We start from the raw sequence: 26135 nt of genomic DNA on the forward strand, positions 1-26135 counted from the left end.
GCAGCATCTGATGTCTATGATTATTAAAATCAGCAGTGAAAGTTAATGGCATATGCTAAGCTAAAAACAAATTGATGAAACCACATCAAGCTCCGGCGGATCATGGCGTCCACCTTCCGATCCGGAACTGTGCGATAACGCTCATCATCATGGCGGCTTCTCTTGTGTTTACGTTACCTCAGTGCTAGCTTCACTGCTAGCTTCTAGTAGCTTCTAATCACTGGTGGAGTAGTGGGTCAACCTGATCACTCTCTGAATCAATAAACACAAATGTGTGTACGTCATAACACAGCACATCAAAACAAATGTAGCGTCAAAGCCCCCCCCTGGAGAAGACGGGTACTACAACTGAAGCATGTAAACAGACAGAACCGATTATTCAGAGCTGCTGCGTCTGAAACAATCTGATCTGAACGGTAACATATTCCTTTAAAAACAGATGAAAATGACCACATGTTGCTGGGGAGTTTTAAATAAAGAGAGAAAGTGCATATGTGTGTTGCTTCAGAAGTGTTCCGCGGCCTTAATGACATTCTGAATCATTTCCTCTGGCGGGAAGAAACAGGTTTTAATTAAAAACTCTGGTCCTCCGGGATGAGCCCCAGATATCTTTGATGGAGTCAATCACCCAAATGATCTTGTGATTAGAATTTAAGAGGAGAAGTGTATTTTTTTAGGGCACGGGAGCTCCATTAAAACTTGCCAAATGTAAATAACCAGCATTCACAATTTCAGATTATAATCCCAACAAAGACGCTCAACTTTAAAGAAACTTATCTAAGTCCACTCCCCTGTGGCCTCAGGCACCACCAACATGCAGCGTGCACAACATATCCAGCTCATCCTGAACAAGCTGGGTCAATAAAAAAAGAGAGAAGAAGAAGAAAGAGAGAGAGAGTAACGAAAACAAGAACAGAGACAGACGCACTGATCGATACACAACGAGGGAGAGACAGTGAGCATCCGTCCTACCATCCACCATGACCTGGCAGAGAAGTCATAACACAGCTGCCACCTGAGCCCGGGGTCACTCTGCCTCTCCCACGCCATTCCACACTCACTGCCACGCCGCCTCTCTCTGCCACGCCAGAGGTCCTCTTCCCGGAACTGCTGCTGATCAATATATAAATATATATTTATAAGTCAAAAAACAACACGGCTGGAGTCACCAATCAGGAGCTATCTGTTAACAGGATGCTGCTGCGGCGTGAGTGATGGAGAGGGTGTGTGTATGTGTGGGTATATACTGTATGTATGCTCTGGTGTGTGTGTGTGTGTGTGTTTGGAGGGAAAAGGGACACAGACACAGAAATGCCACGGAGACCCTCTCCAAGCAGCTGTGCCTCTCGCTTCGCCAGTCCAACTGCTCCGGCTGCCATGTGCAGACACAGCCACCAACGGCTGCTGCGACCAGAAGCTGATGTGCACGCTCTCATAAGTGTAAAGCAGCGGCGCTCATGGTGTGTGTGGTGGTGAAATGGTCCTATTTCTTAACCATGTATATATTTTTCGGAGACAAATCGTCATTGTCACAAACAGTCACTTCTATCCGCTGTGCTGTGAGCTGATACATGTGTTCCAGGAGGCCGCCGGCCAAACTCTGAAGTCTGAGCCAGGTTACTGAGGAGAGGCTTTCATTGGACACTCGACATGGCAGGTCAGAACCCAAAACAATGCGAGTTATGTGCAGCCATCTTATTTTTGCTCAGTTCAGTAAAACATTGTCTAATTAAGCTCCAATTAACAAATCTCCATATGTATCTCATATTTAAATTGCTGCTTCTGGTGATTAATAAACAAAGATTCTTCATAAAGAGCTCGAAATTTCAGCACAAATACAAAGACCAGCGTGCTATCACACAGAGAACTCTTAGATGTTTACCCCATGCTAATTAAAAATGAATGTGCTGCTAATAAACAGTGAAAATAAAGAAATAACTGGAGAATAGCATATAACGGAGTTGCATAAATATAAATAGCTAACAAAAGATTAATATTCACTCAGACTTTTGAAAAGAAATGAGCATGTTTGGAACAAACTGCTGCCTAGCTTTACTAGCAACATGACTAGATAGTTAAGCTAACAAGCTAGCTGCTATTCTGACTGCACAACAGCATGTCTGCATTGTTGCCACATTAGCATGCTCGCTAAGGAGGTCTCGCTAACAAGCTAGCTGCTATACTGCAAATCTGTTTGTTTTTATTGTTAGCATGTTAGCCATCTTGCTAAGGAAGTTACAAATGTACAACGTACAGAAATAACTGGTGAATAGCATAGCCTAGAGTTGTGTACCAGCACACAGGTGTGTATTTATGTGACACTTAGCATAAATATAAATAGCTAACATTAAGATTAAGATTATAAATCAAAAGATGACATAAATATTGAGTATTTGTTTCGAACAAACTGCTACCTAGCTTATTTTGCTTTACTAGCATCATAACCAGCTAGTTAAGCTAACAAGCTAGCTGCTATTCTGACTGTGAATCAGTCTGTTTTTATTGTTAGCATGTTAGCCAGCTTGCTAAGGAAGTTACAAATGACAAAAAAATGGAGAGAATATTTGTGTCCAATATTTTATGTTTGGTTACTTCTAAACAACCTGTTTTTTTTTCTTCGGTGTGCTACACCATGTTATGTTAAATTGTTGTTTATATCTTTTTTTCAGCCATTTTATGTTGTGGGGAAACTGATTCTTCAGCCGCCATTTTTAATTTGAAAAGAAACAGACCAAACCAAAACAATCTATGAAACTGTTCATTCACAGTTTGATTTTCATCTCGCTTGATATTGATAGTTATCAATGCAATAATAATGTATATATAAATAAGTATTTACAGAACGTTGCAAAATGGGGACTCTGTAGTGACATACATTATATTTCACCTACAGACAGCAGATTGTTTATTTGGAGAATCAGAGAATAAGATATATTGGAATAAAAGCGTGGTTTAAATAGAAGCACAGGGTTATTACTGGCACAGATACACTCTGTGCTCTGTGTAGTTTCCACATGACCAGAGGTCATCTTCTGCTCTGGCCACCTGTGTTAGAAATGTATCTGTTTACACACTGATTACAAAAAAAAGAAAAAGAAAACCCTTCCACCAGACCAGCAGCAGCAGCGCTCACGTCACCGAGGCCGAATGTTCCTCCTCTCTCTGGCTGTGTGTGCAGAACCAGAGCGAGGGAAATCTGCTGCTGATGAAGGAGAATAAAAACAAACCAAAGCCATTTTCTTCTGCGGTGTAAACAGTTAGTCAGTTCACATGCGGACGGCATTATTGTGGATTTTATTTAGTCATGCCTATTATAGAAAATAAAAAGAACCGTCTGAGAGTAAAACTGGGTTTGGCCCTTTTTGTTTGAGTTCTGTGCTCGGTCCAATGGAACGGCAGATTGTATCTGATGCGTTCTGTCTATCTGATGGACGCGGCCGTCTCTGCCTGCAGCTCGCCAGCATATGAGGCCGTCTTTATTTATCTGTGTCTCTCTGAGTGCAGTTGGACGGCGCAGGCCTGCGTGAATGTGTTCATTAACATGGACGCCATTAACGTGGAGCGTCTGGGTGAAGGAGGTGTGGGACGAGTGGCACTTACAGGGCCGGCCATGCTGCCATGAGCCTGCTCGACGGGCCACGCTTGGCATGGATCCCTACTTTAAGGGAATTTAAAAGCACTAGATGAGGCTCTATTGTGTGACCCCCCCCCCCCCCCCCCCCCATCCTTCCATCGTCTAGCTCCCAGTCAGGATTCAATCCTGGCCTCAGCGGGGCCTAAAAAGCACGGGGACTGACTGGGCGCGCTGCCTGGATGACCCGCGGTAATATTGAAATGGATGGAGCGAACCCTCCTGGGACCCACTCACACACACACACACAGAGCAGCTCACATTATAGTGCACACACACACACCCTGTCGAGCTCTTCGTTTTCCATCAGAAGAGCTTCACCTGAACATGTCTCTGCCAGCGGAGCAGCGCTCTTTGGAGGCCTTTCTGTCTGGCTCTGCAGAAAGGGCCGGCGTTATGTAACCGCACCAGATTCCAGAGGTCAAGAGGGGGCACCACACTCACCTACACACACACACACACACACTCCAGCGCTCATTAAGTGGTGTTCTAATAAAGTTAGACGTCGGAGCCCTCTCTGATCTGCATCATTTTTCCCACTCGAGGCTAAATTTATGCTTGAGAGACAGGATACACTAAAACTCCAAAGTTTACTCTCTCCCCCGCTCTCCTCACTCACTCCCGCCGTAATTTGTCTGCCCACTGGTTTCACTTATTAAGATTCAAAAGGTTTCTGGGCAACGTGGTTTGAGAAAGAGTGGGGGGGGGGGGGGGGGGGGGAAGGGCCGTGGCATTTTTTTGGCACACCGCTCTGCCCGTCTTGCCCAGAATGAGGAGGTTACCATGGCATCAGCGGGCACCTCATAAAGCAGACCATTGTTGGTGCTTGTGTCGGTGTGTGTGTCTGTGCATGTGTGTGTGTGTCTGTGCCACATTGAGTTGCATGGCAACAACCTCTGGGCACCACCGGTGCTAGAAAAAGAAGCTCGAATCTTGCACGGGGCAGTGCCAGCCTGCAACAACACAACAACAACAAAAACACCAACCGTCCTACGTTTCCTCACACACACACACTCTCTCTCTACCTGGCTGTTATCTAACTCACAGGAAACACACACAGAAACACACACCAGGCCTGTAAGTCTGTCAGCACACCGTGAAGAAAGTGACAGATTCCATAATTGTTACTCATACTGTGATCTTCACGAAACACAAAAGAAATGTGTTGTCAGAGGTTAATAAATCAGGATCTGCAGTGTGTGTGTGTGTGTTAAGTTAGAAAATTACTAAGAATCGTGCACAGCATGCTTAAAGAAGGGCCACCATGTTTTAAATAAAGTGACTCCACGATCTAAAATAACCTGGGAGGGGGGAACAACAAATGTCGTCCATTAGCTGAGACTGGGTCGTCCAAAACACTGAGTTACTATGTGTGAAAATCTGGACACAATGTGTGGTTCCCCTGGAATAAAAAAAGAAGAACAAGGAGAAGAAGAAGAAGAGGTGAGAGGAGGGGGAGGAGCTATTTTCAGTGTATAAAAGTTTCGGTGGGAGTTGAGAGACATGAGTGACAGCAACCTTGGACAGGTGTGCGCTCGCTGCCTCGCTGAACCTTTGTCTCCTGAGTGTGCAGAGAGCTGCACATAAAGCGGGTCCTCTGACCCCCTCTACTGGTACGTCTGCAGAACTGCACCCACACCAAGGTTATGTTAAAGCAAAGGGTTATAGGTGGAAGCATGCAAAACTCATACCGAAGCCCACAGATGAATGCAGGATGCATCACTGCACGTTAGATTACAGCTGGGTTTCCCTGCATGCTGCTGCAGAGACAGCGCTGCGGCCATGTTGACACTCGGGTCAGCGTCAGTGTCTGCCTCCCTCTCCTCCTCCTCTCCTCCTAATTACAGTGTAAACTGTTGACACAGTCTTTAAACAGGTCTGCCCGTTCTCCTCTCTGCTGGCACCCTCCAGATATTTTTGGTTTCACTGCACTATTTCTTCTTCTGTGTCTTCTAGTGAGGCGACATGTAGACGTGTTTCATCATAAAACATACGTTACACAACATGGATATTTATCATGTGACCTAATGATAAAAAGTCACTGTGGCTTTATCGATTCTTAATGGTAGAATTGATCCAACTAGACTGTAAATAATACAAAAAAAGGTTTTATATCCACTAGTCCAACTGTCATATGGGTTTTTCCACTGCCCTGATCAATGTGTTGCCATAGTAACCAAACTAAATATTTAACAAGACATTTCTTTTTCTGAATATTCGGATAAATAAAACAAAAATAAATAAAACAAAAAGCAAGACCTGACAGCTACGTCTGTTAGCTAACTTTATCCCACATGTGGCTGTTAGCTTTCCATGTTTTATAATGCTAAATCACCACATCTCACTACGTCAGAGAGATACCTATATCATTTTTGTGATGCTACATATGGCAAACCAACACATTTCTGTAAAGATACATATGGCTAGATAACAAAATCTGTCATGTGACTGTTAGTTGATGCTACAGATGTCTGTTAACTAACTTAATGTTTACAGTGTAGCTTAAGTTAGTGCTGTTAGTGAGACAGCTAACTAATGCTTTTACGTCTTTATATTTCTTATCTGCGTCACTACAGCAGCTAATGTTAGCAAAAGGAAATATTGTGCAAACCTTACCCAGAAATATGTAAATAGCAAAATGAAATGTAATGCTACCTCTGCTGATGACATCACTTCAGCATCATAGCTTCAATCTGACAGACAGGAAGTGCTATTAGCTCAGCACTGAATGCATTCTATACAGCTATAACATTCTGCCATGTTGATAGTATGAAGCTGGCTTGGGCTCTACTCTTCTTCACAGTTAAACTCATCCAGCTCCAGGTCCTGCCGTTACATGTAGGAAACAAACGATGCTATCAGTCAGAGCCGCTTTGGATGCTCGTACTTTCCCACCAGTGTTTCTGCCACGAAACGTTACTCTGCATAAAAGCCTGTTTGCTTTGAACGGTACATGTGATTGGCTGCAAAGCCTCCAGAGCGGTCTTGTGAAGGAGGGCGACCTAAGAGGGCGCAAACTGATCCCAACTTATACATGCAGCCACCTGGAACAGAGACCCTCACTTGCCAAATACATGCCACGTTTAGTCTGGGCAGGCCTGGCTGCTGAGTGTGTGTGTGTGTGTGTGTGTCAGCTCTGTTACTGTGCTGCTCGTTTGCTCCTCTGCTGTTGTGCAGCATGTGGCCCGCAGATTAACGCTTTAAATGAGACTCTCTCCTGTTCTGAATGCCCCCTCTGTTTGCTTACAAGGCCCGGGTGAGACAGAGTGGAAGGATTTGAGAGGGTTTTTTTTTTTTGTATCTCCTCCTGTTCAGGGGGGGGGGGGGCATCCTATTATGACTGAAAGCTAAAGGGAGGGCATGGTCACAAAGGGTTAAAACCTGAGAGTGTCTTTTTTTGGCATAATATGCAGAATTGGCTTTTTTTTTTTTTAAAGACATGTGGAAAACGGCTCCAAACAGATTTTAGTGTAAGACAGGTGCCAGCTCTGCCATCTGCTTTCAGTTCCACCTCCCTCTGTCTGCTCTGCCTCTCTCTCTCCGCCTCCCTCTCTCTTTTTCTTCTCTCACCAATCAGATCAGTTTGACACCCGTCCCATCATGTGCTGGCACTAACACCCTTTAGGTACCTGGAAAAATGTACGAAGTGAGAACAAATCAAATGAGATGAGTTTATCTTCTATCATATCGTACGTTATATATATAGAATAGAATAGAATAGAATCCTGTGTTTATCATTGTTCATATTTAAAACATCTGGAGCTAAAGTTTGTGCTGATTGGCTCCAGATTGTATAAAAGTGATTATTATTTGTGTAGTTGTGCACAATTCCTCCTCATAAATAAACTGCTGGCTTAAAAAACAATAATAATAAATCAATATGTTCCTTAAATGAGCCCTCTCTCTCTCTCTCTCTCTCTCTGGTGGTTCTTGCTCCATCGTATTGATTATAAATCAGGTCTCTAATAATAAAAAAAAGTTAATCTTTCCATTTCATGAGTATTTTTAATTATATCTGAGCAGCTGTCCACTGGGGGTCAGGCTGAAGCTTTCTTTGCAGTAGCTATAGGAATTTTGAATAAATACCTGTCCCCACCAGTGGTGGAAAGTAACTAAGTATTTGTACTTTGTTACTGTACTTAAGTAATTTTTATGTATTTCTACTTAAGTAAAAATAACAGCTCATCCTTTCTCCTCTGACTCCATGCTGCACCTGTCCTTTCTCCTCCACTACATGTCTCCAGTGTCTGTAGTTCCTTGTTCCATGTGATGAACACAGTGCTGGACTGATGTGAGGTCAGACTCTGCATGGAGGTGGTGTCACGCTGCAGCTGTGTTTCTATAATGAGCCTCAGTCATGATGAAATCAATAACATATATTCAGTGTGTGAGTACTTTTACTTTAAATACTTTAAGTACATTTTAAAGTACTTAAGACTTTTACTTAAGTAGGATTGTTGATGCAGCACTTGTACCGAGCCGCAGTGCTTCCTCCACCTCTGCTCCCGGCAGATCACCTAAATATATTGAGGTACACGTCAGCCGGACATTTATACCTAAGATCCGTTCTGATAGTAGTCGGACCTGCCCCCCAAAATCCAGAGACTCCGGGGCAGGCCCAGAATAATGTGAGTGTGATTCACCTCAGGCTCTCCACATCTCCTGCAACACGTCTGAGACGCTGAACTCTGCTGTGATTTTTGTTTAGGAGCAATAAGAGCAATAAGAAAAGCCAACCAGATACGGGTGGAGCATGAGGAGCATGAGGTGGAGCATGAGGTGGTGCATACAGTCTCACACATATTTTCCCATTGTTCACCTGATATAGTTTAGTTCTTTCTCCAATCTCTCCTTAATACAGTATGTGGAGTTTCCTCTACTCTTACTGTCTCTTTTTTAAGATAAGAGATAAGATAAGATAAAACTTTATTAATCCCAAAGGAAATTCTTGATCTTTCGCATCATATGTTTGATATAAAGCACTTTAAGTTGCTGAAATAAGTTATAAATAAATGTAGTTTTTAGGAAACACAGTTTAAATGTGTAAATTAGCTCAGCTGATCTTAACAAATTAAGCATGAATTCAGGCAGGTCGTGAAGAACAAAATCCCCAGATGTCAAGTTTGGTGCCGCTCTGTCCTTCCTCAAATAATAAAATAATAAAATAATAAAATACAACTTTAAGGAAAGAACGAGAAGTTTTTTTTTTCACATAAATTTGCACCAATCTTCCTTTAAGTAACATGTAGCTGAGTGCTTTGTGTTTATTAGAAGATCACATCCTTTCCAGTGCTGCCGATGAAGGAGGAACACATAAAAAAACAAAATGGTGGAAGCGCTCTCGCCTTCGGGTGCAGGATGAGTCATCGACATTTCCAGGAAAACTCTATTACACCTTTAAAGTAAACCTACGACGGTCCTTTAACCATCGGAGGGGTCAGATAGGTGTTCTAATAAAACACTGAATCTGATTTTATGGCGACTTTAATTCCCCAAACTGCATCGTGCTGCATGACATCATCCCGCTCCTCCATCCATCAGCATATTTTAAACTGTCTATTAGACCGAGGAGAAAATAGGAACCGCCAGATGTGGAAACCTCTGGGTCCTGAAAATTATGTTCCATGATACCGAAGTGCTCCTGCATGACCCCGCGCTGTGGGCGCCACGATTAACCCTTCGTTACAGTCAACCGACTGTTCCTTATAAGAGGAAAAAAAAGAAAGAGAACTTAATTTTAGCTCTTTTTTTTTAAAGATGCCATTTTTTATGAAAAATATCAGCGTTATAAGCCAAGTAGATGACTTATGAAAATACATAAAAGTGAAAACACATTGTTGGCTCCTCTCTCTCTCTCTGCAGCTTCCCTCATGAGAAAAAGAGGCCAAGCCTCATTTAAAGTGCGGCGCCTGAGCCGTGTCGCTCGGTTTTAGAAGTGTGTGTGTGTGTGTGTGTGTGTGTGTGTGTGAGGGGGGGGGGCTCTAACCTGGTGCTGGTTTCTTCCTGGAATCAGGCCGCTGCTAATGAGCCCGTTAGGACAAAGGTGAGTTCTAAATGAAGGGAAAAGAAAAGTAAACAAGCCAGGTGACAAATTAGCAAAGTAGCTCAGAAGAGGGGGGGGGGGTCTGTCTGTCCACAAACTTTGCTCAGAAGAAAAACGTTGACTGTTGTAAAGAGTGTGTGTGTGTGTGTGTGTGTGTTGTCAGGACTCTTACAGCGTGCAGGTGCTCTTTTCAAAGGCAGCCCTCTCTGCCGGGCACTTTTTCTTGGCCGGTGCTGAATGTCGGGCTCTCGGGGTGTTTGTTTGGGTTCTGTTTTGTATGCGCCTGCTTGATACCTAGTTCTTTTTTCCCCCTCTCTCTTATTTAGGTGCACTTTTTTCCTTTTCTTGTTGGGCTTTCCAGAACTTATAGCTCATTGTTTACAAAGAGGGACGGTCCGTTTTATTTCACTCAAAATGGTTTTTACACACAAACCTCTACAGAACAGGTCCTCTATTAAAAAATAGGTTTTTCATTCCACACTGCATTGAAATCCTGTCCTGTGATTTTGGCCCACAGTCCTCCACAGTGTGTGTGTGAATTCATCAGTGTGTCAGATGGAGCCTGTTGTGCCAGGCAGCCGGGCAGCAGCGGTGCCACTCTGTGTGGTCAGGGCACAGTGTGTCCTCTCAGCTGCTGTTTCGAATTCACAACTAACTTGACAGCAGCATCCTCGCTCATTCGCCGCAGCAGATGGCGGCGAGCTCGCCGTTTGCATGTGTGTGTGTGTGTATGTTTGCCCATTTTTTCTTTTTTGGAAAAAGGCAGCTGTGTGAGCCGGAGCTGCGTCCAGCTCCATGTGCAAGACAACAAAGACGAGGACAATTGAAAATAAAATAAAAAAAAGATGCGCTGGACTAAAAATCTCCCATATCACTCTACATCATCCAGAGAGCCTGCAGCCAGTTTCATCTGAGAATAATCCTTGAGATTATATCCCTGCGTGGTGGACAATGAGCATATTGTTGTGATCTTGTTGCTGTAATCCAGCTCAGCACCATATGCAATAGACAGCAACGCTCTCTAGAGAGAGCTGCGGCGGTGAATAATAGACTGTCCGGCACAGAAATCCATCTGTCGACGCTCCTCTGTGTCTGAAAATATCTCAACTAGAAATCAAATCACAGCAAAGATACAACAAAACACTGTGAATATATTTCTATTCTAAAATCCAGGATGAACAAATTGTCCTACAGAAAAAAGGACAACAACACATACGACCATCCCAAACTTTAAATTTGGTCATAACCTCAAGTGCACAAAGAGGAGGTAGATTAAAAATGAGGATGGGGTGAAGCCATCTGTTTTGCGGTGGAATCAGAGAGACAGAAGAAGAAATCTGGAGGAGACGGAGCTCATAAAGAAGCGGCAGGCTCAGGCCAAATTGTCAGGCAGTTAGTGGATGAGATGTCATGCTAGCCAGAAACGCTAGACAGGCGGGCGGCGTAGCCCGAGGAGGAGTCCTACTATTTAATGTGCCTCAGCAACCCAGCTGATTCACCACTCCACCATCCACTCTAATAGGTTTTGTTCTGGTGAATCACTCCAGGTTTCCTTAATGGAAAAGCCAAACATACTGCTCTAACATTGGGTGACAAGGGCACCTTGGGTTTGCAGATGTTCACGCAGATGACAGATGGCGCCGGCGCAGCTAAGGGAGCAACGGGAACGATGTCTGCGCCAGGCTGGTGCCACACGCACCCCTCCTCCTCCTCCTCCTCCTCCCTTCCCAAATCCCCCCTCTGCACCACCACAGTGCCCCATCCCAAAATTCAAAGAGTCTGTGTCTGCATGTCTGTCTGAAAGCGAACATATACGCAGGCGGTGACTCAGCATCCCGCCGCCAGGGTTCGAAGGTCGGCGCAGCCACAGAGCCCTGACGTATACGTCTGAGTGTTCGGGGTTAAATTATGACACCGTTCCACACGAGGAGGTCACAGACATGATGTTACCGTAGTGATGTCAAACATGTCATCGTTATGTGGCGCTGGGGCAAGTCCCGCCCACATGGGGACGTCTAAAAACAAACATGTGCATGGATGCAGCACAGCTGTATGACCATGACATCATCACCACCACGGTCTATTATGCACAGACTGTAAAAACTGAGGCCAACAATCACACTTGCTTGGTTGCAATGTTGGAAAAAGACGCCATCTTGGAACCAGGATCTGCAAAGAGGTTTATGACCTATACTGGAGTCGGCCACCAGGGGGCAGTCCAGATGTTTTAGTCACTTCTGGGGAGCCGTCATGTCGTCAGTGCTTATATACAGTCTATGATCACCACAAGTCGACCACTCTTCTGTCTGGGGTAGTAGAAATACTTTGATGATGTGTGTGGACTCATTTAGCCAAATAAAAACACGACATCAGGGATTGATACGTTTGTCTTGTTGTTAGAGAGTAAAACAAGAAAACCTTGAGATCTTGTGGTAACTACAGACATTTAAAAACTTCGATATAACGGAACCAAAAGTACTAAACGTGTTTCTGTGGGGGTTTTTTTTAGGGCTCTTTCCTGCAGCATTCCATCACATTCAACGATAATGATGCACTAAAAACACATCACATCGATTTTGAGCAAGAGGAGGCTCGTGGCTACACTGTTTGATTTTAAACTGCTCAAAAATCACATCTGGCCTCCTTACACTCTAGCTGGTCACATGACACACTGGCAAAGTCACCAAATCCTGTTCAACCCTTCACTTGATATAAATTTAGCACAAACTAAAAAGCTCTTGGAGTTTGGATGCAGGGTGTAGCTGCACGTATGGCAGCACAGGGAGTGTTTCAAGTTGAGCCAAACTTTCTTAGAAAACAATTGGTTTAAAGATTCATACAAATATTGTTATAATAACACAGCACATATCAGCGCCAAAACGTACAGCAGACATCTCATCCATACGTGTAACAGTTCGGCTTTGGAACCGTGTTTCTAGCAGGACTTCGAAATTGTTAAAACAAGACTGTAGAGACTGCAGCTCAGCACTTCACCAGGCTTGGCAGTGCTTCGTGTGAGGGTCAGTTCTGTTGTGAGTTCTGTTCAATCTGCGGCGTTGTTTTGCTTAAAGCATCCTTCTTTCGCTCACACATCCGGCTCAGTAAAAACGCTCTGTCGAACGACCCCTAACAGCTCTACCAGGGGTCACTATGCCGGTAATTTGGCAGCACATTCTGAGGAGACATCATAGAAAGCACTGATGTTTCACAACAATGCCAACTGGAAGTGCAAACAGCAACGGCTCTGTTGACCAAGTGATAACAGCAGCACTTACAGCGGGATGTGTCAGTGGAGAAAGCTCAGCCATTAGGTCGCTTGCTGCCAACGTGCAGAATGAGGCGTTCAGAGGCTGCATCGGAATAATGTGGAACAATCTGACACTTCAGACTCGATGGAGATCCATCAGTAAGAAGAGGATTTAAACGTCAGGCGGATCAGGAGCCCTGGAACCCCAGGAAGCCGCACAGAAGGCTGCGAACAGGTAGAGCTGGTAATTACCTCCATTCATCTTCACTGGACCCCGGCACTGTTTTATGAAGGTGCTTCTGAGTGCAGGCCCACATTTGATGAATCTCCCCTTAAATTAGCAGTCACTGGTGGAATCGAGAGCCTCCATCACTCCGTATGCGCCCATTCATCATCTCATTAGGACCCTGGGCTGGACTGTGAAGGCCTGAGGACTCCCAAAGAGAAAGGAGAAACTACCGGCTCCATCATTAAACTATGTTATCGTTGCTGTTTACAAATCTGTCAAAATTGGGCACATTTTTTATAAACCGCAATCTGTTCAACTCCCGAGGCCATTTGATCATTTGTAGAAAAAAAAATAAATTAATGCATCACGGGCTGAGAGTGGCACGCTTGTTTACTGCCGCGGGAATCTGGTGCCATTACAGCCCGGGAACAAATGCCAAAAAAAAATCCCAATGTAAACGCAGCGCGAGTTTACACAGGGACGCACGTCTTTTCAGGTGTTTACATGAGATAAAGATTTGTGATGCAAGATAATTTTGTTAAAACGTTGCAGCCATTATGTGACAGGAAAGAGCCGCGGCAGTCAGGGGAGCCGCGGCGTGCTGTTCGTGCTGCACTCTGTGCTGCAAAGTGAGCAGAAATAAAAGCTCCCCGGTGGTCACGCTGCACCTCTTCCCCCTCTGCCCAGGTAGATGAATCTTTCAGAGACCCATAGACACAGACTCCCCCTCCATCCCCGACCCACCACGCTCCAAACGCATCACTAACTGGATCTCCATGTGCTGCATCCATTACTGTAAAATGCTCCCCACTGAAAGATCCTCCTCTGCCCTCCAACGCCGCCCTAAAACTCTACCATCAACACCCCCCCACGCCTCCCTGCATAAGACCGCTTACGCTCGCAGTTCTGGATTGGGCCTAGTCCAGGTTTAACATGGGGGGGGGGGGGGGGTCATCACTGCCATGACTTAAGCTCCAGAAAGTAATAAAAAATAAAATAAAATGTAAAAAAAACCTGCTTACTGCTTTGTAGTAGAGTTTAACCACAGGAACATCATGCAGATGTGCAGATTTCAGAGAGAAGGAAGCTTAAGTTGTCTTCGGGTAATTCATATCCCTGTTGCCAAGGACAACATTAGTTACCTTTGGATTATTAATTTCTGTGTGATGTTCCCGCGGAAAGCTGTAATTCATCACCAGCGCGGCGGGGACTCGTCTTACCGAGAAGGCCTGTTTCCCTCCCTCTCCCTCCTTCTCTCTCTCTCTCTTACTTTGCACCGCTCAGCCACAGTGTGCTGTCATTACCAGGAAATGGAGATATTTTAGGGCTCAGCTCTCTTTTATTTGGATTTTGTCCTTGTCTCTTGTTCTTGGGGGAGATGCTGACAAATCTAATTCCCTGTGCCAGAATTCGGAGTAAAAACCCCCGGCATTGTTTAAGGCCAACAAAAGAGTGCTTCATTTAACTCAATTTATTATGATTTCGTCTTTGTGTCAACAAATAGTAACACCGGCTTGGCAAATTGCTGCACAGGAAAGACGAAACCAAACCCGGGCTGTTTTTCTGAGCGTGTACAGTCATGTGGAAAACGCCTGATCCCCTCTGAAGTGAAATACTGACACATATTCCTGACATGTTGTAGTCGTGGTTGTAAAACTTAAAGAAAAGAAAAACAGATCATCAAAGCCAAGTTCTAAAAAGCTCTGCAAGGTTTGAAAAGATCTCCACAAGGAACTGAAAGAAAACACTGTGAAGAAAATCATCTGCACGTGGTTCTGTCCAATAAGATGTCTCCTCTCGGGTCTCACTCTGCAGCTGACAAAATAAGACTGTTAAATATTATACACAACTTCTGCCTAGTTTATAGAAACACTGCATGTGAAGTGACAAAAGCATGGAACAACCGTGCAAGACTTTGAGGGACATCTACCTGAAACAGGTGATGCTGTGGTTGGTATATATCCAGTACATTACAGTTAAGATGTGGCGCAGTGCAGTGGTTCACAGGAAGAAGGTCAGCTGACAGACTGTTGCCCTATGGGCTCCAGCTCACTCAGAAACAGACCTGTCATCTCGCCACCATCCCCTTATCATCTGACTGCAAACAAGCCTATTTGCCTATGCCCTCCCCCCTTAGTGAGAAATGATAGACCCCATATAGGGCCCTCAATGTATCCCACAATGCATCATTGTAAAGCAGTGTCCATCCGATGATCACTGCTTTTACCGATATGTCCCATCATGCATTGCACAGACCCGCTAACAGAACGGGAACAGAAGTGACATCGGAGGCAGAGTCTGAAATGTCTGAAAATGCTTTCAATGAGTTCACTGTATGGAGCCCTACACTGAACTCCACCCATGGGGAGTAGGGAGTGATTTCAAACACAGCCTTAGAATTCCCAAACTCATGTGTGTGGGTATGTAGGAGGAAGCCGGTGCACCCCGAGAAACTCCCTACATCACTGATAAGTCTTAAGCGCTCCATCTTTTTAGGAGATGAACTTCAAACCCAGTGTGAAGCATGGTTGTTTGCAGCTTGCAACATCAGATCCACCAAGGAATTAGACAACAGAATGCAGTTCCCACAATAAACTTAAATATCTTCCAAAATGATATTAATACACAACTCTGAGAAACACATTCATAGAAGGTGATTCTGCTACAGGAGGCAGTGCTGCCCTCTAGATACTATAGAAGAATGTTACATCCATTGTCTAAACGATGGAAAATCTTACAGCTCATCTTCATGAATGTACTAAACCCTCTGACTACAAACAGCTCTACACACATGAAAACACCTCCGAACACACCAGATGATTTTAAGAAGCAATCAAATTATAATTCAGGTGAGCATGTTCTATATAACTTCCCTAAACAGCCATCCCTCCCACTCTCACACTCACTCAGAAATAGACCTGTCATCCCGCCACCATCCCCTTATCATCTAACTGCTAACAAGCCTATTTGCCTGTGACTGACGTTGATGTGATCCCTAAAGCCCCGGGCTTGGCACCAGATCGCTCCTAAGCCAAATTAAGCCTCTGTCATGCCCACCCCCACCTTCAGTCTAGAGCTACCCCTTGCCATGGGAACCCTAAATCTTTAATGACGATGGAGAGCCCTGCGAGCTCCCACGATACAAAAGCGATGACATCTGTCTCTGTAAGTGCTGCACTCCAGAGCAACCCCATTTGTTCCATCTCCACTTCTTGAAAAGGAATCAAATATAAAAAGTTGAGGGAGGGCGGAGGCTGCTAAAAGAGGAAGGAGGATGTGGAGCTAAGGAGGTTAAAACAAAGATCCTTTCTTTCTGAGGTTTATTCCCGTGCCAGTGGTCCCTAAATGTTCAAAGAAGGTGTTAAAAGAGCCTCGGCTCCCTTTTTTTTTTCTTGCAGCGGTGCCTTGGCTACAGCCCACCTGCTCACAACTACTTCCAAGTCAACCGAGACCCCCCACCACTGAATTTAACTCCTGAAGAGTCAAACGTCTCTGTGAACCTTCTGACCTCTGTTACCTTTTATTTTCACAGTTTATTCTTTGTTGCTTTAAAACTGATTCTTTCAATTTTATCAGTTCTCAACAACTGTTTGTTTTAAAACATTTAGCTAAGCACACTTAATATTTATAAATTCGACCTATTAATATTGTTATTTTTATTGTTATTATTATTAAAACAGAGATTGCGTCCTAAAAAATAATAATAGTTAGTATAAACCATGGGATTTTTCAATTTAGCCGGCGTTAATTCAAACCTTTTTGAACAGGCACTGTTGCGGACATCTTTGACTGTGCTCGGGGTCCTTCTAGCAGCAGAAGAAAGATGGCGGCCTCCATGCTGTGTAGGAGGACGGCAGCGACGTATAGGACTTTAAATGGAATTTCATCCTCTAACGCTGTACTTTCTCTGAACTCTCGGTGCGGGTTTCTGTTGCAGACAGCGTCCTACAACCCCAAACCTCTGAAGCTGAACCTCGGGGAGTCTTACATTCCCGACAAGAACAGCGAGAAGACGCCGGAGTGGCAGAAGACGGCTCGCTATGACCGGAAGCTGTTCGGCCGTTACGGCTCAGCATCGGGCATCGACCCTGCCTCATTGTGGCCCTCTAAAGAGCAGCTGGACAGAATTATTGCAGAGGAAAGAGAGTGGAATCCTCCGTTAGAGGTGATGCTAAAGAACATAGAAGCCAGGGAGAGGGAGGAAACCGAAAAACGACTGGCAAAGTAAGTCTATTTGCATGCTATTTAGCTAACATGGATGTGCCCATCATCGGACAGCTAGCTTAATAACCCCGGTTTACACCTGTCATTGCAGGTTTACTTTGTGTTTGCAACTGGAAAATTCACCTATGACAATGACAATATTTTAATTGTGAGCGCACTTACTTACACGTGGATTTTGTGCCAGGTAGCTACAGTTTGAGCCTCTGTTGTGATGACGTACAGAGTCACGACTATGACACCCCCGGTATTTAGATTGATCTTTAACTTTGTCGTAAGTTTGAGTCAAACTCTACCAAACTAATAAAAGCAAACTTAAAAAAATAATCCATGATCATTTAGGCTAAACGACACAGCTCAGGCTAACAAGGTTTCTGCCACTTACGGTTTCTGCTGAGGTGAGTAACTTTCCCAGGTGCAGGTGGATCGTCGCGCTCTTCTGACGTCACGCTACCTCTCTGCAGGAGTAGCCGCCATCTTTTGTAAACTTTGTGACAGGGAGCAACCAGGGTTTAGGTGGTTTAGCGCCACCTACTGTGATAACGAACCTAAAGTGCTGCGTTATTATTAGAGGCAGAGATAAACAAGTTTTTTTCTGAAACGTATACATTTGAATACAGTCTTAATTTGTAGAAATTTTATGTAAATGCATTCATTTCTTGAGCTGGACTGACCTTTAACCCACAATCACTGCAATGCACGTCACTGTCTGTCATGCTAATGGCTCCTTTTACCTCTGCAGAGAGAAAATCATTGCAGACAACATGGCCAAGATGCCCAAGATGGTCGAGGACTGGCGCAGACAAAAGCGGGAAGCCAAGCAAAAGCAAAAGGAGGAGAAGACCCGACGTACGTGGCTGCTGGCCCAGGCCAAGGAACGTTTCGGCTTTGCCGTGGATCCCCGCAGCCCAAAGTTTTTGGAAATGGTCGCCGAAATAGAAAAGGAGGAGAAGATGAGGAAGAAGCTGATCAAACGGAGAATGAAAGAGGAGAAGATGGCGGCCCCCATCACGCCGCCTGCTGCTTCGTCATAGTCTTGGACGGAGTCATTTTAGACTGTTGATCCTTGGCAACAAAACTAAAATAAATAATATTTGTACAGACTACATTTGATGTAAAATACATTCTAAAGAATGGATGTGATTCATGAGTACACTTTATTTATGCAAAAATAATGTTCACACTGTGCACACCCCTGATCAGCACACTGGAATCAAACACACCAAGGTGAAGGTGGACAGCAGTGAGTTCACTCCTTGTAGCTGTGCTGTGTTTGTACACATTTCCACTGCACAGACACACACACGGGGCGCCGCATGCAACACTGGCTGCAGGTCGTAAACGTCTTCAGGCCAGATAAAAAAAAAAAAACATCTACTGGATGTTTCTGCAGCCGCATGTGAAATACCATGAATTTCTGAACACCTAATAAAATGTTCCTACAAATTAATTATATATATATAATCAAATCTTTTTAGTTATAATACATTTCATGAAGTCTTGGAATTTATTACATTAAATATTTCCAGTGAAATCAGTTGTTAAAATTTAGTGTGTAATTATTAACGTAAAAATTAAATAAAGTGGCCGCTGCGTGTTTATATTTATATGTACACACACTCAAGTCTGTGTTAAAGCTGAATTCAAGGTCCATTTGAAAGGAAACTGTGAGAAAATACTAGACAATGGTGTTCAGCTTAACCCTGAGAGTCCAGCAGGAGGGACGGTCCAGTCACAGGTGGGTGTCCTCGTCCTCAGCGGGGTCGGCCTTCAGTTTGGCCAGAGTAGCGTGAATCCTAAACTGAGTACGAGACTCCATTGAGTAATCTTTGTAGTTGTGTCTGCAAAAAAAAGGAGAAAACCACCAGAGTGCAGCGACATCTTATTATCTGGGATGTCAGAAAGTACAAATGACAAAACAGCAACTGTTTTATTGCTGCCACTTCATCCGAACCCCACTGACTTCAAAATATTGGTGTTTACAGAAGCTGAGAGCGACCTCTAGTGTTCATGAGCTGACTTAAAAAAAAGGAAACCAGAACCTGAAGCTTTTGTAACACAATCATACTCACCACTAAAGTAAAGACGTTCCATTTGTGAAGTTACAAATAAATATATAAAAGTAATAAAGTACATTTGTGTTAATATTAATTGTGTTACCAAAGTGCGTTATTTTAGTATGAGTAGGAGTGGAACTTTTTAAAATAAGTATATGAAGCTATAGCCAGTTAGCCTAGCTTAGCATGGAGAGTGAACATGTGAGAGATTTGACTTTTAACGCTCACTAATTACATTCTGAGTACTTTACATTCCAGATGTTTCAAGTCTTTCTGCAGTGCTAAGCGAACCATGTAAACCATGTGTACTCTGTGCTGCTGTTCAACCAAACTTCAGTTTTTACCTTAATAAATACAATATAAATCTGCATTGCTGTACAGAGCGGGGAAGCTAGCTCACATACCGAAACATTCTCAAACGGTTGCATTAAAAATCCAAGATGATCTATGCTGAACCTTAAAGGTAGGAGGTTTCCTTCTGATGCACTTTGTGTTAAATTAGTGTAACTTCTCTTTACAATCCGATAGCAACCGATTAGTTCGGCAGTTTCTCATTAAAACGAAGAATATAAATCATCCGAAGCTATAAAACAAAAACATCATCAATCCTCCGGGTGGACCCTGTAGGAGTATTGGCTGGTTGTCACTCTCTTCCTGCTCTGCGCGCACCAGCGCTATGAAAACATGATCGCTGCCTCACAATCTAATACATTTACACACATGCAGTGCTCATGTAAAACTGACTTACTTGGCCTTGTGCAGAAGTTTAATCGCTTCTTCCCTTCTACCTTGATCGATATAGAGCAGGCTAAGCTCCACCTGTGAGTTGGGCACCAGGTAGTGATCAAACCTGATCTTCTTTTCACTGCGAACACACAGAAGGGGTTAAATATTTCTACAGAACGGTGTGTCGATTCATTTTTCATTTTGCCAGCGCTGCTCCTGCCACGCTGACATCATACAGCTCACCTGGAACACACTTTGTTGAAGCACTCCTCTGCAGCCTGCAGGAGACCTTGGTTCTTCAAACACAGACCCTTCAGCATGTGCAGCAAACAGCGGTCGTCCACCGCGTACTCGTTCACTGCAGGAGGAAAAACAAGACACCCTCTAAAGCAACATGAGGAGTTTATAAGTCTGGGTGTTTGGAGAAGCTGCATTACCAGGAGACTCCAGCAGGGTGCGCTCTGCCTCCACCAACGTCTGCATCATGCCTTCAGTCAGCTCTGGACATTTGCTGATCATACTAAAACCGTTCCACATGTACATCATCTCCTGTGATGACACAAGCTGTTAGCTGTGTGTTAGCTGTTAACATGCTCGAACACAGTGTGTGTGTGTGTTTACCAGCACTGGTACTGGCAGTCTGACCGGACAGGCAGCCTTATAGCGTCTGGCTTTACGAATCGCAAACTTCTCTGTAGGAGGAGACTTCCCTGCGATCTTCTGCTTGAAGGTTGGCACTTGTCTGAAGAGTTCCACCTCGTCCTCCCCGAAGGGTCGGGCCTCTTCCTTTGGCAGCATGCTTAGGTAAGCAGCTTTCATGTACACATACATTGCCTAGGAGAAAGACGACCAGAATGTATTGATTGATTCCCGAGGAGGAGTCTTCTCCGTCCTTCTCGCTCTGTACCTTGGACCAGCGGCTCTCCTGACTCAGCAGGTCTGCGTAGAAGTACGCCATCTTCCACGCGCGTTTATAGGTGAAGCACCACATCAGCTCCCAGTAGCACATGTGGTGGAACTGCTTCCACGTCTGCTGGGCCTTGCAGCCATCTTCAAAGAGCGCCACTGCCTGGACACACAGTGAGGCGCTGTTATTTTGCTCATTGGCAATGATATTGCCATGGTAACCACAGTATTTTATGACACTGAGTGTCTATATAGATTTTCTTAGACACACCTCGTCAATGTTGCCTTTGATTTCCTCAGTTCTGCCGGCAAAGAAGAGGAATATCGCTCCCTGGACAGAAAAAACAAACAAAAACTAATTACATCGCAGCACATACAGTGTGTTTAACCAAGTTATGTCCATTTGTGGTGAGGTACACGCTGTGAGAGCGCTCGGAGTTTGTTCTCTGGGATGGGCTGGCATGTGGGGAGAGGCGGAGTGGGAACAGGGATCATGAATTTACAGGAATGTGAGTCAGAGAGCAGCACGTGAGTGCAGGAGGGACGGAGTGTGTAGAAGGTGGAGTGACCATCAAATCAATGCAATCAGGGTGTGTGAGAAACAAGCAGAAAATATGTGGATGTAAGGAACAATAGAAACAACAGAACTCACTGACGACAAGGATCTTTCACTTCATTCAGACCCTGTTTCCACACACAGGGCATCTGTAAAAACGAAGACTGTTCCTTCGTTTGTCCCTTTCATTTACACATAAACAGAGTTTTTGCCTGATTCTTTCTGAAAACACCGTAATCGTGTTTCAATGTGAACTGACAAAAACGGAGAAAAATGGAGTTTGCGGCAGTTTGCGTGTACGTTCTTGCGACCTTTTTTTGTGTAGTACGGCTGTCAGAGCAGGTTCAGCAATGCTGGAACAACTTCCTACACAGAGAGAAAGACTGCGTCCATGTGGCTTCTGATTGGCTTGCACAGCTCTCCTTCTTCCTACACTGCCACCCACAGGCCTGGAGTAGTCATGGCGGCTCTTGGGAGCGTTGACATGCACAAAGTTCTTTTGGAAGGAAATATATTCATTTTTCAAAACACCCGGCTATGTGTAAACGTAGCCTCATATTCTGTGTTAAATTACAAAACAAAAATCCTCATGTGGGAAAAATTCAGTAACAAACCCTCGTGTGGGACAGCGACTCACCTGTGGGTAACGGAGACGGAAAGGTTTCAGCAATCTTTCAGCTTCAGCCACCTCTCCCTCACCCGTACCTGAGAGGAAGTATAAAAAATACAAATCTTAATATGATAAAGTACCGTATGATGACAGTCAGAGACGGTCTGTGACCCCCCCCCCTCTCTGATGCATGGACCAGGTACAGCACTACCTAGTATGAAGGTGAGGAAGGTGTAGTAGCAGAGCAGCAGCAGAGCGCACAGCATGGAGCGCAGGTTCACGCCTGTGGCACCATCACGTAGCAGAGACAGGCCGTACTCCTGAAACAGGGCGGCACAGGCAGAGAACATCCATGACGGTGTAACAGGAGTGGAGCAGGTGAATGTGTGTGGTGTGTAATCGCACCTTGTCTCCGGAAAAACCCGCAAACTCCAAAACTTTGAGTATCCGTGGAGGAAACAGAGAGAGGGTCTGCAGGAGAGGTTTTAATGTAAGTTTTAAGTTTTAATGTACGACAACGCAGTCACAACTTGTGCAAGCGCACACACCATATGTGTGACATACCAGGTTAAACGCCCCTACTCCAAAGGATATTCCTCCCTCTAGGTGGACGTGGCTGGCTCCTTTGTGGCAGCTGTGTGACTTTATGAAGGAGTGCAGCTCTCTGGATGATAGAGGACAGATTAACATGTGACAACAACGTGATTAAAAGAGGCATGACACAAACACACAGAAGCCTTTATTCAACTCATCCATCGCAGGCCACCAACTTATCAATCAGCCAACACAAAGCATGTTCCCATTGATCACTTACTTGTAAATCAGGTAACTGTTCCGCACTTTGATGCCTCCTTTGATAAAACTCACCATGTTCTCGTCCTGCAGAGAATCAGATTAAAAACGGAGACACGGCAGCCATGTTACCCGGGTTCATATCTGTGAAAACTGGTTGTGCGGTTGCTCGGTGCACTCAGGTGACATCAGGTCACACAGCACATGGTGTTTTAATAAGCAGAGAAGCTTACTGCACCTGCAGGAAGGTGAGCGCAGCTCTCTGGAGTTGACACTCGGCGTAACACACTTCTGCATGGAGCTGCACTGCAAAAACACAACCACAGACCCACACACACACACAGACAACCACAGACACACACACACACACACAGAGACATACACACAGACAACCACAGACACACACACAGAGACCCACACATAGTCAACCAACAAAACTCATTTCATGTCATATTCCATGTTTTTTTGTAAAATCGAGCATAATTGAATAAATTCCAGCTCCTTTGATAAAATAAAAATAGGAATCACATGATCAAGTGTGGAAACTGTTTTCCTATCAGACCTTCCATAATTATGGGAAAACAAGATGTCTGCTTGCATCATACTGAAGCCTGGCGTCCCCCAGGGATCAGTGCTGGGACCACAGCTCGTCACAAAAACACTAATATACGATAAAATGACTGTGAAAGCGAACGATCACATCCACGCCAATCCACGGCAAACAAACGGTGTAGCTAGCTGGGAGTTGCCACATGTGTGAAAATCCTTCCACTAGCTATACTTCTGGATTAGATATAATCTCACCAAGTTATATGATACATTTCTATGAGCTGGCTGTAACTCGGCTGCACAAAACGGATCAGGGGTTGTGTTAACCCTTAGTTAACCCTTGCTGGTTAAGGAAGCGCAGCCAACACAGTGCAAGGCGAGTTTAAAATCCCAAAATTTGTTGGAAGCTAACACAGTGCAAGTATTCAAACAAGATGCTAGCTTCAGTTTGCTTACTAGCCACAGGTGTGACTGTCAAAAAGGTTTTTATGGAACTTCTTACTGTTTGCTTGACAAACACAACACATTCATTTAGTCCTCAAACACACACTTTATATACATCTGTCTAAAACCACTCAAACATGACTGCTCATCAATAACCCCGACTGTGAAGTGGAACCAGAAGACTACCCATCAAGGCCTGGGACCCAGCCCCCCTTTACTGTAACACTGACAGATGCACCCTGATGTGTGGATGCTGGATGCTGCATGCTGTCCTACAGAGCCACAGGGCTCGGGAGGACATGCAGGCCTCTTACCTTCAGACAGCGACTCGGACTTGTTCGTCACACTTTGAGATTTCCTCCGAAACCTGAAACAAAAACACAGGGACACAGCAATTCATCCACCAATTAAATGCGTCTATCAGCTCATGCTTCTCACATGCAAATAGTCATTGAGGAGCCACACATGTAAATGCACCTCTGAAAATTTGCCTCCTGTATGACTGCATGAGTCAAACAGTCTGACACGGACTCATTTTTAATTGTGGTGTGTGGAAGCCGTGCTGACCTCTGACAGACCTCCTGGGCGCTCTTCATGGTGTTTCCTGCGTTGCTGATGTCTTCGTGCTGGAAGGTCATCATGGCCTGCATTTCCAGCACTGTGGCGTAAATAAGAGCGTGGTACATGCTCTCATTCACTCTGCATGGGAAACATGGAAGTCGCAGGGTCAACACCTCGATACGGTCAGCAAACACACGCAGCGTTAGGAACAGAAGACATTTTCCTGCAGGCGAGAGATAACAGCAAATATCTGCTGCTCTTTAATTCGTCTGCGGCGTCTAACTCGCGGCTGTTTATTCTGCAGGGCTCACGCTCTGTTGACTGTTGAATCAATCACACGTTGGGCGTCAGCCTCAGCAAACACTTCATATCCTGGAGAACTGAAGCCTGAGAGGAAGGCCACCTCTTCACACACACACACCTCCAGCTTTAATAAACCCTCTGTGGCTCTGGATTACTGTGTTACCTTGGTCGCAGCCTCTCCAGGCTCTCGGTGAAGTGGTTGTTAAGGAAGAGGTCCAGAGCCTCCATGCAGTCATCCAGGCACTCTTTCAGGGTCATCTGAGTGGAGCTGTGGCCCGAATACAAACATGGAGGCACAAAAATATATATATATATGCAAGTGTGCTTCACTGTGAGTCAGGTGTGTGTCCGACACACACATGATAAACATCCTACCTACAGATAAGCTGGAGCTGGATTAAACACAGTAACTGTTCCTCCTGTCTGTCTGTTCAGCATGTTTGTAGCATGTTTGTAGCATCAGTGTCAAACTGAGAGTCTCTACAGGAGCTCTGCACTCAGTGTGCTTTGCTTCCTGGAGAAGTCTGTCCGCCTCCCAGCACTGAAAGCATGCAGAGTCCTTCCTGCTGCAGCAGCCTGGCACCATTTTAAAGGCAACACGAGGAAGAATAAACTACAGACTTCCAGGAAACCAAAGAAAAAAAACACCTTCCTGAGCGGAAGAATATAACATCTGAACCTGTACTCATGTTTCCTCTGAGTTTTTTTAATTAAAACTGCTGAATCAGCGCTCTAAGTCCAACTTTCAGCGTCCTGTACTCACTTCTGCGCAGCATTCGCGTTTTTCCCATTGGACATGTTCCCTCTGCGGCGGGCAGCGCGCCCACACACCTGTCAGCAGCTCCGCGACACCCGCACCAAGCCGAGAAGCATCCAGAGGCAGAGAACCAGAGACCGGAGCGCAGCTGCAGACTCTGCTCCTGCGGAAGAAATGACGGCAGAGCGCTGTGAGGATGTTCACCGAGTGAAGGCATCTGTGCGGAGCCAGCGCTGAGGGACGGAGCGCTGGCTCCTCCTCTGTGGCCCCGCTGCTGCCACGCACACACTCAGAGGGGAACTGGGTCACATCAGGGTTAAAAACACAAGTAAACTTCAAGCTTTAGTGGCGTTATGTTGGGTTTTTAATGAGTCACACAATATTTTCATTTTTTTTCAGGACTGAAAATGTTGCGTTCACTGACATATGGAAAGGAGCAGTGACGAGAATGACGTCACAGGGAGGAAGGAGTTAACGCATTGTGTTCAATGTGTTAAATGACC

At 44.8% G+C, this 26135-nt stretch overlaps 2 protein-coding genes across 4 annotated transcripts; one reads left to right on the forward strand and one right to left on the reverse strand.

Moving 5' to 3' along the window:
- Positions 1–16949: 16949 nt before the first annotated feature.
- gadd45gip1 (growth arrest and DNA-damage-inducible, gamma interacting protein 1) lies at positions 16950–18509 on the forward strand. The gene is made up of 2 exons (XM_028412492.1): positions 16950–17374; positions 18114–18509. The coding sequence occupies exons 1-2, from the start codon at positions 16974–16976 to the stop codon at positions 18403–18405; spliced, it is 693 nt and encodes a 230-aa protein (XP_028268293.1). The 5' UTR covers positions 16950–16973; the 3' UTR covers positions 18406–18509.
- LOC114440184 (tetratricopeptide repeat protein 39A) lies at positions 18510–25926 on the reverse strand. Of its 3 annotated transcripts, none has more exons than XM_028412489.1 (17): positions 25639–25926; positions 25039–25143; positions 24579–24710; positions 24326–24378; positions 23257–23324; positions 23041–23105; positions 22791–22890; positions 22632–22697; positions 22435–22546; positions 22254–22321; positions 21332–21391; positions 21062–21223; positions 20776–20988; positions 20592–20703; positions 20398–20512; positions 20177–20293; positions 18510–19212 (listed from the first exon to the last, which is right to left on the reverse strand). In XM_028412489.1, exons 1-17 carry the CDS (start codon positions 25671–25673, stop codon positions 19104–19106), a joined length of 1692 nt encoding a protein of 563 aa, XP_028268290.1. In that variant the 5' UTR covers positions 25674–25926; the 3' UTR covers positions 18510–19103. The 3 variants fall into 3 exon arrangements, with proteins under 3 accessions (XP_028268290.1, XP_028268291.1, XP_028268292.1); XM_028412490.1 differs by having other exon boundaries at positions 22438–22546; positions 25639–25924; XM_028412491.1 differs by lacking the exons at positions 24579–24710; positions 25039–25143; positions 25639–25926 and having other exon boundaries at positions 23257–23319; positions 24326–24357.
- Positions 25927–26135: the final 209 nt, after the last annotated feature.

This window comes from Parambassis ranga, chromosome 8 (genome assembly GCF_900634625.1).
Source record: "Parambassis ranga chromosome 8, fParRan2.1, whole genome shotgun sequence".
NCBI lineage: Eukaryota > Metazoa > Chordata > Actinopteri > Ambassidae > Parambassis > Parambassis ranga.

Excerpts from the sequence above, each read along its gene's own strand:
- gadd45gip1 (XM_028412492.1), top strand. The coding sequence starts at position 16,974 with ATGGCGGCCTCCATGCTGTGTAGGAGGACGGCAGCGACGTATAGGACT. Across the intron at positions 17,375-18,113 it reads ACCGAAAAACGACTGGCAAA|AGAGAAAATCATTGCAGACA; the intron begins GTAAGTCTATTT and ends TTACCTCTGCAG.
- LOC114440184 (XM_028412489.1), bottom strand. The coding sequence starts at position 25,673 with ATGTCCAATGGGAAAAACGCGAATGCTGCGCAGAA. Across the intron at positions 24,711-25,038 it reads CTGGAGAGGCTGCGACCAAG|AGTGAATGAGAGCATGTACC; the intron begins GTAACACAGTAA and ends TTTCCCATGCAG. Across the intron at positions 23,325-24,325 it reads GTCCGAGTCGCTGTCTGAAG|TGCAGCTCCATGCAGAAGTG; the intron begins GTAAGAGGCCTG and ends GTGTTTTTGCAG.